Raw genomic sequence first — 14,557 nt, 5'->3', positions numbered from 1 at the left:
ATACCCTTGACCATTTCTCCAACGTGGTCCGTTGTACTGCGCTGCATATTTAGTTAAAGATTACCTACAGGTATGCTGAAGTAAACAGCGTAGCAGACGACGCTCACATTGCAGGGTAGTTTGCACACTTGAGCATCATCGGCAGAACTTTCTGCCTTTTGAGAATCATTAGACGCTGCCATACCCCGTTTTCAGCGCTCCCGCGATACTGTTAAAGAAGTACATTGGTGTGCATATGCTGCGCTTCAGGCACAATCATGCAATGCTCATCTAGAATAGAGTCGGTGATCGTTCCTCTGACGTTATTGCACGTACGCAGCCCCTTCTTACAGTATATATCTTTTGGTGGTATGGTGACTCCAACTCATTTGTCCGAGCTTAGGTTTAACCGAGGCTCAATATGTAGTCCACGGTTCAGGTCGCTCTACTGGTAGAGCGACCACCCTGGAAAGGCGATCGTCCCAGGTTCTAACCCAGGACCAGGACGAACTTTTCGGCAACTAAGAAGCTTTTCTTGCTGAGAAATCCGGCTTTGCTCTACAGACTGGCGGTTTTTTTCCTGTCCCTTTCAGAACAGGTTACCGGGTAACTATCTTTGAAACAAAGCACCCACTATTCAACCTTTGTATTGATTTTATTCACAGTCGGGTCCACTTTATTCCAGCCACTTAATTATAGGTGAGTATGCGCTGGCACTGCGGTTGATAAATATTCTGCCCTTGAGCTTCGTGCTTTTTGAAGTGTTTCTTGCATTTCTCAGTAGGTCCCCACGCGATCGACGAATTCCGCACCCGTAGATCGAACGTTGATTGCTTCCCTGAAGAGAAAAGTTGTGAACATCGTAAGCCAACTGGAACACCACAATACCTTGTCGATAACGCTCAAGCGCTGAGAATGTCAAAATCCGTGAACACCAACCTCCAAAAGCTGTCGTTACCATGATTACAGCGCAGCTGCCGTTTTGGTTCATGTAAATTATGTCCTCATGCAGTGTGTATACTCCATCTGAAAAGTAAGTACAAAGCAGGTAAACGCAGTGCACTTGCATAACGATATCTTTACCGTGATATAGAGTGCGTGATTGCGTATTTCATCAACAACTCATTGCACACGCACAATTCTGCTCTAACAACTCCCTGTTTAATCCTCAAATGGGTTTTACACCTAGCAGCGGCCACTTCGGTAAAGTAATCACAGCTCTTGAAGCTAGTCTAGAAGCAATAAATTATTAGCAAGCGTTTCATCTACTCGAAAAGTATGCATGCAGCTAGACGTTCGTTGAGTGAAGGACATAAATACACCTGTACAAGTCATGCCAAATCAGAGTCAGGGATGGAGGGGCTCAACTCAGTTGCATGGCAGCCAAGTTGCATGTGAAGTGGCGAGAAACGAAGGTCGTGCGTTCCTGCTAGGCGAGAAAGTAATCACTGACAAAACTTGTGGAGGAGCCCTAAGCATATTCTTAGGAGGCGACAACACGAAATCATTTAGTTTGGCTCAGTTTACTTGTCGAAAGCCTAGATTTCAGAACTGGTGATGTTATGCACACGGGCCCTCAGGTGCTCTCAAGTAGTTTTATAACAAATTTTCGCCCGAGGGTCTTTCCAATTCTAGTTCAAAATTAAGGACTGATTTTATTTGAATCGACTTGACAGCAGGAATTTCAATGTCCTAAGCCGCAGCGCCTGCAGGTAGGTGCTGACGCCATTTTTGAGTGAGGTCACGTGGCTGCGTGAGACGGGTGACTTTTGGGTGGGCGCTTTGGCCAACCTAGCAGAGAAACACTTTCCCGTTAAAAAAAGTGCAGGTGAAAAATAAGTGAATACCACCCCGTAGACGTGGTATTTGTTTACGATACCACGCAAAAGTGCACGTTCTATTGGTACGTTTCTTCCGCGTGAATAGTCAATGCTCAATACTGAAACTGCTATCTGCATTCATTTCTACTACTGTGAACTAAAAACACTTCTTTTTTAGGGGTGAACCTGCTTATGGTCGAGGCTTGTCCGTTGGCGTTGTGCGCCGTAGCTGCCACTGGCGACGACGATGACGATGATGCTTATGACGACAAAGAACAAGCGCGTTCCAGACCACGCAATCTCTTTCTGTCATTACAGCACAGCACATGCGAGGTACCTACTATACGCCGTGACGATCATGATCCCGCTGATGACGATGATGATCACGGACAAAGACTGGCTTGTGCAGTAAATGGCGTCACCATATGCTCTACGATACATGTCCTATAATTTTAAACAACCAAAAACCATCAGGACAACGTGCGCAGACCTCGTCTTTGCCAACTTCAGTTTAGGTCTGACACGAGAAAGCAGTAACAATAAAGGCAAAACGAAATTTCCCACTCAGCAACACATACCAATTAAGACCAATAAATATACACACTGTACACCACCCGGCACTCATTTACATGCTTGAGTGGTCAATTTCACGGGTGATTTACGGTCGCACATTCATTATCATTCACTTCGTGGATAAGCCGTGATTTTATTTTAATGGCTCGCTTTCACACTACGTTCGGTGAAAAGCGTATGACACGGCAATAGCTCAGGTAACTCACTCATCACTCAATTCACATTGGCTCTCTCAGACTCAGATAGGGCCGCGAGCTTGAGTGATTCCGGTTGAGAAACAATATAGTGAGCCTGAGTCCAAGTGCGTCACGTAGAAGAAAAGTTTCCCGAGTTTGAGTCCAAGTGAACCTCAAGCGCAAAGTATATTTCTTGATAAATCTGAGTGAGTTTCAAATTTTATTGACCTATAGTACAGGCTTACGAATAGGACGCCTATTGCGCATTAATTGTTCTGATAAACATTTTAAGAAAGGTTTAACGGTGTGAACTTGTGCTAATGGGGTGTGGTATGGTATGTAAAAACTTTATTTAGGTCCATCGGGGCGTGAACTAGCACGTAGCAGGCCACTCCCGCGTCGGCACAGATAGGCCTAGCCTGTCGGCCACGTCGTGGGCTCGTTGGATAGCCCGTAGCTGCGTCCTTAAATCCGTACTGCGTAGCGCAGCATCCTACTTTGACGGTGTAACGTTTTTAGCCCGTAACGAAAGGCACCGCCATCGCATATAATCTAAACTGGCAAAGTCTGAGCAAAGCGTGGAAGTGTTTGACGTCTGAATTTCAGGGTATATTTTGTGCGAGAGTGTGGACTGGTATATGCCCAGACCCGCAGTAGTCTGACTTGTTCAGTTTACTGTGCGGTGGCGGATACTTTCGCCTCCTCAGATAAAAGTTCTTGCAAAGCTCATTTTACGTCGTTGGAGGATCTTTGTTGTCCAGAAGCTCGTCTTCACGCCGTTCAGTATTTACGCTTTGGATGACTCCTCGCGCAGCTCCGTGGGCCTTCTCGTGGAGGTTGGATGGAGAGTTCTCAATATGTCCTGTGTGAGCTGGGAACCAGATGATTGTGTGTTGTTGCACCTCCATATTTCGCAGGATCCGAAAGGCTGGTTCCGAGATGGTGCCCCTACCGAACTCCCAGACTGCCGATCTCGAGTCACTGTATATTGTTGTTCTCCCGTCGTCTGGCAGGGCCAGGGCTATTGCGACTGCTGATGGGGTGTCTGTGAAAAATTCGTTACTCTTCCTGGAAGGAACGCTTGTAGCAAGCCCGTAACTATGTGATGGGGGTGCCCAAGCTCCCCCTCCTGAAATTCGTATGAAGGGGTGTATTTTACCGGAGAAAAATAATAGATGCCCTGAAAAAAAATCCTGGTGGCAGGCTTGGCTCGGAGGCAGACCAACGCCGAGATACAGGCGCAAACGGAATTTAAAAATTTGAGAAAACAAAAGCAAGTCAGTTTTTGCTATACCTTGACTCTTAATATCCATGTGTTTCTTTCTGTCCGAAAGTTTTCCCTCCAGGATGCCCGATGTCCTACGAAAAAATAATAATGAATCTATGAGTCGCGGTGGTGGAAGCCAACAGGAGGGGTAAGCATTGATGTGTATTACCTCCCTTTGCGGTCGTATGACGATCGTTTGAAAGATACTGAACTCTCGGTAACATTGTTCGTCACGCCGACTTCACACCAAACATTAGCCCGTTTGCTCGTCGTATACGTCCAAATCGGTTCCTCGGTGTCAAAAAACTGGACGATGAAATAATAATAACAGTAAAATATCTGGAGTTTTACGTCCCAAAACTATATGAGAAGGTTATGAGAGACGCCGTAGTGAAGGGCTCCGAAAATTTCGACCACCTGGGGATTTTTAACGTGTACCGACATCACATCATACACGTACTTCTCACCATTTCACTTTCACCTAAATGCGACTGCGATGAAACCCGTGTCCTTCGGGTCAGCACCTGAACACCTCCGCCTCTGCTCCACCATGTCGGACGGAAAAGTGGAAGATAAATGAGCGCGTGTGCGTAAAGTGCGACTGTGCTTGACGCCTTGGAAGAAAATCATAATCAGCAACTAAAGTGCCCGAGCTTTGAACTACTTCATTATAGTATGAGTCACGCTTTCACAACCTCCCCATTACGACACAAAAGAACAGATGGTGCCACAAAAACTAAATTTGAAAAACACAGGAGACACTCAGATAGCACGAATATCATCTCAGTTTGGTTCGCCAGTGAAGAATGGAACCACAGAGAGGAATGGGACCGTAATGAACACGCACATTTCTCTAAACGATTTGCGCTGCTACAAACGTCTCGAAACTCCATGCCCGCCATGGTGGTCTAGTGGTTATGATGCTCGACTGCTGATCCTGTCGCATGATTGCATCCCGGCCACGACGGCTGCATTTACGATGAAATCAAGTTGAGTCCCATGTACTTATACTTAGGTGCGTGTTACGGAACCCCAGACGGTCTAAATCACCGAAGCCCTCCACTACAGCGTCCACTATGATCATGTTGCGGTTTTAAGGCGTTGAACTCCAACACTTATCAGATATATTTATCATGAAAACACGTACATGACTGCTCCACATATACACATAACGAAGTCTATGAACACCCAAGAAAACTGAGTGCGAGCTATGTTAAAGACAGATGAAGTATGCAGAAGGAGCTTAATGTTGGCAAGTTGGCGAAACATAATTTCATGAACATGGTTCGCAAGAAAATACGAAAATATAAAAGAAGCACGACATACGAGCGCTCACTATCAACTGAACTTTATCGGAAGCGACGTGGATACGTACACATGATGAAGCGGATGCGACCAATATTTTAGTGAAGTTCGTGGCACATGTCAAGGGAGATCTTAGGAGCTTTTTTTATTTAGATTGTGTGAGCTGGAGACATATGCACCAGCGACCCGTTAATGCAGTTTACGGCTCTTGTGACGTCACGGTAAGGACTCTCTGACTCCTCTGTCACTTGCCTCCTTTTTTTTTTTTTTTGCGCTGGCTGTGCACCCGCTCTTTAGCATACGTTGGTTATTAGTCATCAATTTCGGGAGGAAAAAGCGTCAAGGTTCAAGGTGTAAGGTTTCACAAATATTAAATGTTATCGAAGTTCTAACGAGCTTTCACAGTTTAGCTTATGATAGGCAGACTCTCGTCCGAATCAAAGACTTTTCTCTGAAAATGGCGATGCAGGAAAACATGACATCATTGCTTTCATCTTGTAGACCAAGCGCTTACTGCAGTAGTTCGATTCCTGGCCGTCAACTGTTCAACCTCGTAAAAATAAAATACTTGATGCAGAGTTTTTTTTTTCTTTTTTGTACTTTCGTAATGCTGTGATTGCTATGCTGACGAAGACGTGTGACATATTCTGTTTGAGTGCCCATGGAGCCACACAATGTTCACATTAAATTTCACTTAATCTCACTAAAAAAAGATCTCTCCATCAAGTAATTTTTCTAACATTGAATGTAAGATAGTCCGGCGAGATTAAACGAAATTTCAGCGTGGACATTGTATCACTCCGCGGAGACTCAGGCAGAAAACGACACGCGTGTTCGTCCCCATGACCATCACACTGCCGAATCACTTCGCAGTCTACTGTTTTCACCATCTGAAGTTTATGTGCTGCACCAATGCATGAAGAAAGAAATATGGTTACGTAATTTTCAGCACCATCTAGTCTCACAAAATTGAACATTCTTATGTTGAATCTGTAATGCATATACGTCATTCTTTCAGCGACCCCACGAGCCTCACAGCAGGTTAGAAGTAACCAAGGCTGAAGAACTTTGTGAGCAGTTGCAGATATAGAAACTGTACTGTACAAGTTGTCATGATTATTGGGAAAAGCGGTACCGAAATGACAGCTATAGAGTACCGGCTCTCTAAAGACCCAAATACTGAGAGCCACCTTTTTGAGTCCACTAAAGCTCGCAGCACACCGCGAGTATTCACGGCCGAACAGTTTTGCCACTGAAGTTGTCATAGCTGAATAATTCAAGAGCAGTGGCTCAGAAATGGCAGGTTTTTGCAGCTGGTCCTCTCAAAGGCCCCTTCACGTATAGATATATTTTTCTCCATAGAGTGAGTTATGTTTTTAAGAGAAATGAGACATTACCTGAAGTTTTAGAGTACCGTGGTTACTCAAAGGTAATGTGTTTTACGTCCGCATCAGCATGACAGTCACACAGAGCAGCAGCTATACGCCTTGAATTTTGTTCATCTGCTGTGACTTACATGTTATGCCAAAGAAGGGGTGAAATGGGATAACAAAATTTCTAATGTTATACGACCGCGAAAAAATGAACGATCTCATACTGGGTGTATAACGCATGTTGTGTTCAAATTGTGTTTTATTTGTTCTTAGAAAAATATATTTATCTTGTCTACGTACCATACTCATCTGTGGAGAAATTCGGATCAAGTTACATAGTTTGAAAAAATACAGCACAAAATAGCGGACACAATTCCTACTACTTCGGTCACCTATGCTGAAGACTGTGTTTGTATGTCATTTGGTCGTTTGGACAACTGGTCTTCACAACATAATACTTTTAGACGCACAAAAACTACATTTCTAGCGTGACACTTCTAAGCATGTCAATGTAAAACAAAATTATTTAGTGCGAGCTTTTTTTAGTGTAATGCCTAAACATAAAAACAAAAAAGCGAATATAGGAAGACGTATGGACTTGCCTTTCGTATATTGTAAGCCTTTTTCTTCCTGAAGGAGAATAAATTGAAGCTTTCAGTGGGGCTTAAACATAAGGCAAATAACAGAGCCCATAAAACGAGCATAACAATGGCGTATGGGCTTGACTGTTTCATCGTGGCATATCACAGTTCAGGTAAAAGCCCGAAGACACGCTGGACCAAGGGAAGGACTTTCAGAATATCTGAGTGGTAATGAATATTGCTCAGTAACTATCGCATGTGTGCATCATAAAATTATAGTGCTCTAGCGCAGCGCTGGTAACTCCTCGCTGCACTGCGAAGACATTTTACTTTCCTGCTTTCAAACCAACTCGACCATTGTGTGGGCAGCCCTGAAAAAAATGAAGGATCGCTCCTCTCAGCTCGCCGAACAATACTTCAGCCACGTTGTCTTTTGTCGCCGCACTCGCACGTGGTTCCACCACGCGCCGTCCTCCATTGTGGTCAAACCGAGGCTGCATGAGATGATGCCGGTAAGGCGCAAAAAAGACGAGTACGAAGAAAAGACAAGAACTGACCAACACCGGGTGCCAACTTCTATCTGCATTAACGGCGAATATGTTCGCCTTTTAATAGCTTAGACCCACCGTGACGCACAGCGCGTGTTGATTGTCTCAGCTGCGGGTTATAAACAATACGTTGAAGATTTTTCCAGCTACTTCACGAAGTAAACGTATTACAGCAACACCTATATGTACGTCCAGCATGAGCAGCAAAGTAACGCATTCCCCCACTGCTCCAAGTTCTCCGCCGCGAATACTCCAAGACCAAGGGAGCCCTCCATAATTTTCTCAAGGGACCCAATTACTTTCCATTTATTGCAAGCGATAATAATCGTTTTGTGACGTAAAACGTCGCAAAACTAGGATATGATTACGATGAACACCGTGGAGGAAGGCTCCGGAAACGTTGGCCTTCTGGTGTTTTTCAACCAACACTGGCATCTCGCACAGTAGAATGGCCTTATACTACTTCAATTCCATGACTCAATTATGAAGCCAACTGGTGTCGATCATCTTCATTTACTGTTGTACACATCGCGTCACAGTGTGGATATCTCGAAAACAAAACACAAGGCCTACTTGCATAAGCAGAGAGACATTGATAGACACAACGCTGATGAGAACTAACATGCAGCGATGCCAAAGAGGAATGAAATCGTCCACTCTACTTTCTTCGCATTTTCATTACAATTTCAACCAGTAAGACCGCCTGCACTTTCTTCAGCATCGTTGTATGTTAGTTCTTGTGTCATGACCTTCAAATTCTCTTCTCACTTCAAAGAGGCATAGAGAAAGCCTCAGGAGAATTAGGCAGTTTTGCAGGGGCATATGTCTAGTTATTTACAATGTACATGGGAACGGCAAACGGAGTACGCACCAGTGAAGAATGGTCTATGAAGGAGCATTTTCGGGGGTAACAGTCCGTTCAGTTTTTCCTACAACCACAAGACCTTCGTCCAATTAGCGCTGGCACTGCGGTTCGTAAATAACTTGTCCTTCAGGCACTCGCTTGTTGAATTTGCGCTAGCATTTCTCTATAATCCCCGAGGTGAGCCATGAATTCCCAACCCGGAGGTCGAATGCTTTCTTTCTGCCCTAAAAAACGTAAATGTGACACGTAGTGCGTTCCTGACGAAACAACTAATAAAGAACTAGTAGACAACTAAGCAGTTTGCTACTCGAAATGACATTTATGTTAGACAGCAACCGTCGAATCATGACGTCACGACGATGACCGCGCTGTCACGATTGTCACTCATGTAAATAATGTCCTCGTTCAGCGTGTATGCACCATCTGAATTATCTAGAAAGTTGTTTAACGCTCTTTCTACGCTGAAGAAAGTTTGTCGTAGTTTCACGCTTCAACACCGCATGACACTGCTACGTTTTTGCTTTACGGCGAGGTATTGGCGTGATTGTTACTTGCATGCATAAATCTCTCCGCTAGAGAAATAAAATTAGTATTGGTATCGCGGTTACAAGAACGCCCTAAAGTACACTTCTGAGCCATATCGGGACTGCTCATATCCATGTGCTCCTTTCTGTCTGAGACAAATTTCTCCTCCAGGAGGGTGGATGTTGTGCGAAGCAAAAAGAGTATTTTTGCGCGTAAATTGAAACTACTTGTAAAATGCCATTTACCTTCCTTTGCGGTCATAAGATAACCGTGTGAAAATATACAACTGTCGGTGAAAGCATGCTTCACGCCCACTTTGCAACAAACGTTGGCCTGCATGCTCGTGTTCAATGTCCAAATGGGCTCCTCCGTATTTAATCACTGGAAGTGAAATGATACGCTTGGTGTCATACATACACGATATTGAGCAGCTGCGTAAATTTCCGTCGGTATCTTTAATTATTTACGGGAAGTGCGCAGATAATCAACTTCATAAAAGATTCAACGAGATATCGTTTGCTTCAGGAGCCCTCACCTGCGGAGCATCGTGAGATGCCCTCGGCGATAGCCCTCGCTCGCTGGACAGCCCAGATTTGGCCCACTGCACGTGGGCTGAGAAGGGCAGCTCGCCACCGCTCAGCTCGTCATCCTGGGGTACAATCACGCTCGTCCGAGTAGTGGTGGCGAACACCGCACTCACACTGCCAAAGCATGTGCGTCATGCCGGCTGTCTGGTGCCCGCACCACGGACCTCCGGGTGACGGGTGGAGCGAGGAACACAGTCTATGCAGGTGTCATGGATTGTCAAGTGTGCTGGTCTGCAGATGCCTCAGATCAGATGCCCGAGACCTCTCTAGCTGCATGTGGGGTGGTGGGTAACTTCGTCGAGTTTTTCTATAATGGTTGAGGATCTCGTGGAAAGTAACCATGATGTCCTTGCAATCCTGTAAGGCCTCGAGATCTATTATCATCGTCGCAGAAGTATATTGTCCTCCGACCTCGGGTGCCTCGCCATCGTCGATCTCTCGCACATCGGCAGCGCTTTCTGTTCACGTATTTTTTGGCTTGGGCAACTCTTCTTGGCATTGCAAAGCAACTAATCGTACAATGATTATTTGAAAGACTGAAGAATACTTCACATGTTTTGAGAAACGTGGGCTCGGTTCGCAACATGACGAAAGAAATAGTGCAGCGAAGAAAGCGAACAAAAACCTAACGAATGATGCTTATGTTAGTTATTTTTTCAACACTAAGTGTTTTATGCCGGCGTCCACCACGGCTCCGCTGACGTATTTTCGTCGGAGCTATGACGTTGTATGATATATGCTAACAGATTGCAATGGAAAAAATTGGCAGCATATCCACGGAGTGAATGATGGAGAGCGGGGTGAAGCATTCGTCCGTTCATTCGTTCTTGCTTCCGTCCGTCCATGTGTCCGTCTGTGTGGCCGTCCATGCGTCCATCCGCCCATCCGTGTGTGTGTCTGTTCGTGCGTCCGTCCCTGCGTTCGTCCTTGCATCCGCTCCTGCGTCCGTTCATGCACCCATCCATGCATCTGTCTGTGTGTCCGTTCGTCCATCTATTCAACACTCCAAGTACCACCATCTCGCATCTTTTCATCATATATTCCCCATGTAGAAGCACCGCCATCCAACGGACATTCCAAGGACTAAACGAGAGGTGGCACACGCACTCTTTCTTACGGATTGCGCTTCGGGTCTACTTCCCACCTTTAACCACCTCGAGTTCATGGTATATACTAGTTCACTGTATTCATGGCACTGCGGCCCAACGCTCGCTAAACCTTTCTAAAACCGAGGAGGTTCCACCCAGCGAGTATAACGTAGCAACCTTTTCCTGTCAAATAGTGCTCAATGTACATGTCAATGGCTGCTAATGGGAAATGAGAGACAGGAAAATTCGGCTTTTGCTTTCTTACGGCTTGCGCTTCGTATCTGCTTCCCACCTTTAACCACCTCGAGTTCATTCAAGGTATATACTAGTTCATTGTACTCATGGCACTGCGGCTCAACGCTCGCTAAACCTTTCTAAAACTAAGAAAGTTAGACCCAGCGAGTATAACACAGCAACCCTTTCTTGTCAGATAGTGCTCAACGTACATGCCAATGGCTGCTAATGGTGATCGCAGCGTGCGCGTTAACTAAAAGCCGAATGCTGCTGTCTCTCATTCCCCATTAGCAGCCATTTGCATGTACATTGAGCACTATTTTTTATTGTTAAACAACGCACAGAAGACATCTCTCACCGGTACCACCTTGGAGGTCAAAATTTTATACTTGTTACATGCTACAACGGTTACGAGGGACGAACGGGTGCAGTTATAAGGAGCATCGGCCGTTTTCCCTCGTTGTCGTCGTTAGCGTCTCAGGGCGTCCCTGGGCTGGCCGACGTCCTAATGGCAAGCCAGCCCCCGAAGAAGGCGCTAGCCCTCGATGTAGTCGTCCCCGAGGAGACTAGTCCCGAAGACGTCGTAGACGCGACGTCTTCAATAGTAGGAATCGAAGAGGACTACTGTCTACAGCACTTTGGAGGCCAGAATTACCAAGTCACCGTTAACAGTGAGGCCGCTCTGGCTCAAATCGTCGACGCGTCCCACCTCATCATCAAAGGAGAGCGCGTTGCTGTCGTACCCTTGGGACCCCAAGTCACTCAACTCACCGTTTTGTTCTTGTCATGCCGCGTCCCCAGCGAGGTCCTCGCGCAAGCATTGTCTCCCTGCGGGAAGGTGCTGCACATCAGCAGAGGACTCATGGGGTCGCGCCTAACCGTGACCACTGGGACGCGATTCGTCCGTATAGAAATGAAGACATCGTCGCCCGGTGCCCAACTACCTCAAGGTCGCAGGCCATCGAGTAACCTGTGACTATAAAGGGATCCAGTGAGTGTGCCGTCGATGTGGAGACAGTGGGCACTTCCGCATGAATTGCACAGCTACGTTTTGTCGAAGGTGCGGTGTTTACGGCCACGAAGGAAAGGGCTGCTCGCTGCCGTGTCGCCGTGGTGGTGACCCGCATGCCACCGTCGCCTGCACCATCAGGCCGTCGTGTTTCGAAGTGGCCTCCAAGAATTACCCGCCACTTCAACCAGGCAAGAATAAGGACGTCGTATCATTGACGCCAGGCCCGAATATTTGCCAGGACGAAGTTGGGTGCATCACAACGCCACACCAGACGCCACACCAAACGCCCGCAGCGTCTTCAGCCAGCCCCGACCAGGCAGCACCTCAAGGTGCGGATGATCCATCTAGCGGCCCACGACCAGTGGTGATTCCCGCAGAACCACAGGCCAAGCCCTCGCCAGAGGAGGCGTCTCTCGGTGAACGCGTCACAGATGATGACGGGATATCTGATGCTAACCTCATGGCTGCCAGGCTTCTTTTAGTCCTTCTATTATTGAAGAGACTTTGTCCCAAGGTGACGAGGTTTCCATCAACGAGGACTCGAGCAGCACTAGGAGTGACACGGCCCTGCAGATAGACACCGACAGCAAGCACTCCAAGCAAGATCAGCCTGGGCAGTTTAGACAAATTTGTGCCATATTCGCTCAAGAGCCTCGGCACCAAGCGCCACCGAGTATCCAGCAGCGACTCGGAGGCCCCCAGCAGAGACAGAAGTCCCCTGCGGACTTCGATGCGGACCCGGAAGCACCGCGCTTCCGGTGGGTCGCCTGGTCGTAAGAAGTGATTGAGCTGCTTGCGGGGCACCCTCTCCCGCGTCTGTCAGAACTGTGAGTCTAGTATCCAAATTTGTCTTTATTGTTTACGATGGCTACCACATTGAATATTATTTCCTTCAACGTAGAAGGTTTTCGCAGTCCGGTAAAGCAGGCCGAGGTGATTAGTGTAGCCCGTGCTGCAAATTGTGATGTTTTGTGCCTGCAGGAAACAAATTTCTGTTCACTATCCGACGTTAGGGCTTTTAAAGAAAAGTTTAACCTATATTGCTAGTTTTCTTTCGCTACAACTCGTTTTACGGAAGTAGGCATCATTAGGCTCTGAATGTGCTGAGGTTTTAACAATGTCTTTAGCGAAGTTTTTTCAGACGAACCACCTCTTGACGAGTCCTGTTCCGTCACTCCTACTCCAATTACTTGCCCAAGCGAGCCCATTATCGTAACGGAAGTAGGTGTATCACGTGCAATTGCTAGACTTCCGCTTCGGTCCAGCCCTGTACCTGACGGCATCAGCTCAAAACTACTGAAATTAACTAGTCACGTATCATCGTTTTTATTGTCCTTAATTTTTCAGCAATCGCTTGATTCTGGGTGCGTCCCTGACGATTGGAAATCTGGTCACGTTAAACCCATTTATAAATCTGGTGATCCCTCAAGTCCAAGAAACTACCGCCCGATTTCACTCACATCAGTTTGTTGTAAACTTCTCGAACATATAATTTACTCCCACATAATGAGACATCTTAATACTAATAAAGTGTTATTCGAAAATCAACATGGGTTCAGGTACAGGCGGTCTTGCCAGACACCGTTATTTGAATTATCTACGGATTTACATGACTCTTTGCACAAATCTGTTTACACAGATGCTGTATTTATCGACTTTTCTAAAGCCTTCGACCGTGTTCCCCACATACGGCTCATCCAAAAAATAAACTGCCTAAAGTTAGACATAAAAACTATCCGCTGGATTCAGGAATTTCTATCTGGTCGCTCTCAAAAAGTAAATATAAATAATAATCTCTCCAGTTCCTGTGTCGTTAGGTCAGGAGTACCTCAGGGATCAGTTTTAGGGCCTTTATTATTCCTGATATATATTAATGACATTGCGAACAATATAACTTCCACAATTCGACTGTTTGCCGATGACTGTATAATTTATAGACAGATCACATGCACTGATGACGTAGCTATTTTGCAAAGCAATCTAAATACCCTGGCTAAATGGTGCCACACGCGGAAAATGGAAATTAATACAGATAAGACAAAGGTCATGTCATTTTCTTCAAATCCAAATACTCCATTAAATCGATACATGTTATGCAGTTTGGATATTAAACGAACCTTTTCTTTCAAGTATCTTGGTGGGATATTTACTTCTGATTTAAACTGGGCCATGCATATTGAACACGTAACAAACAAGGCACTAAAAAAACTTGGCTTTCTTAAGCGCCGTTTATATCTCGCAAACCATGAAACTAGACTTCGCGCTTACACTTCCCTCATCCGTGCAACCCTCGATTATGCTTCAATTATTTGGAACCCTCACACAGCTATACTGTCCGACTGTATTGAATCTATTCAAAACAAGGCTGCCCGCTTCATTTTGCACTCGTACTCGCCATACCAAAGTGTCTCAGCATTAAAACAGATTCTTAATCTTCCAGAACTTAGCACTCGTCGTAAATTCTTCCGCTTGACCTTTTTTCACTCTCTGTATCATGGTATTACACCTTTTTCATGCGCTCATATTTTTCCGGCCCATTATGTGTCCAATCGCACTGACCATGCTCGTAAAGTGTCGTCCATATTTTCTAGGACCAAAAAGTACCAAAATTCCCCTCTGGTGTT

The 14,557-nt window shown here is 45.8% G+C and overlaps 1 protein-coding gene across 2 annotated transcripts; it reads right to left on the bottom strand.

The window, feature by feature from the left end:
* Positions 1-615: 615 nt before the first annotated feature.
* Positions 616-7,410, bottom strand: LOC119168097 (uncharacterized). Of its 2 annotated transcripts, none has more exons than XM_037419514.2 (5): positions 7,096-7,410; positions 3,985-4,121; positions 3,843-3,907; positions 919-1,005; positions 616-817 (listed from the first exon to the last, which is right to left on the bottom strand). In XM_037419514.2, the coding sequence occupies exons 1-5, from the start codon at positions 7,225-7,227 to the stop codon at positions 669-671; spliced, it is 570 nt and encodes a 189-aa protein (XP_037275411.2). In that variant the 5' UTR covers positions 7,228-7,410; the 3' UTR covers positions 616-668. The 2 variants fall into 2 exon arrangements, with proteins under 2 accessions (XP_037275411.2, XP_037275412.2); XM_037419515.2 differs by lacking the exon at positions 7,096-7,410 and adding an exon at positions 6,518-6,634.
* Between the last annotated feature and the right edge of the window lie 7,147 nt (positions 7,411-14,557).

Source organism: Rhipicephalus microplus, chromosome 6 (assembly GCF_043290135.1).
Source record: "Rhipicephalus microplus isolate Deutch F79 chromosome 6, USDA_Rmic, whole genome shotgun sequence".
In the NCBI taxonomy this organism is placed as follows: Eukaryota; Metazoa; Arthropoda; class Arachnida; order Ixodida; family Ixodidae; genus Rhipicephalus; species Rhipicephalus microplus.
Note: the sequence above shows the minus strand (reverse complement) of the source record. Positions and strands in the feature narration are given on the sequence as shown.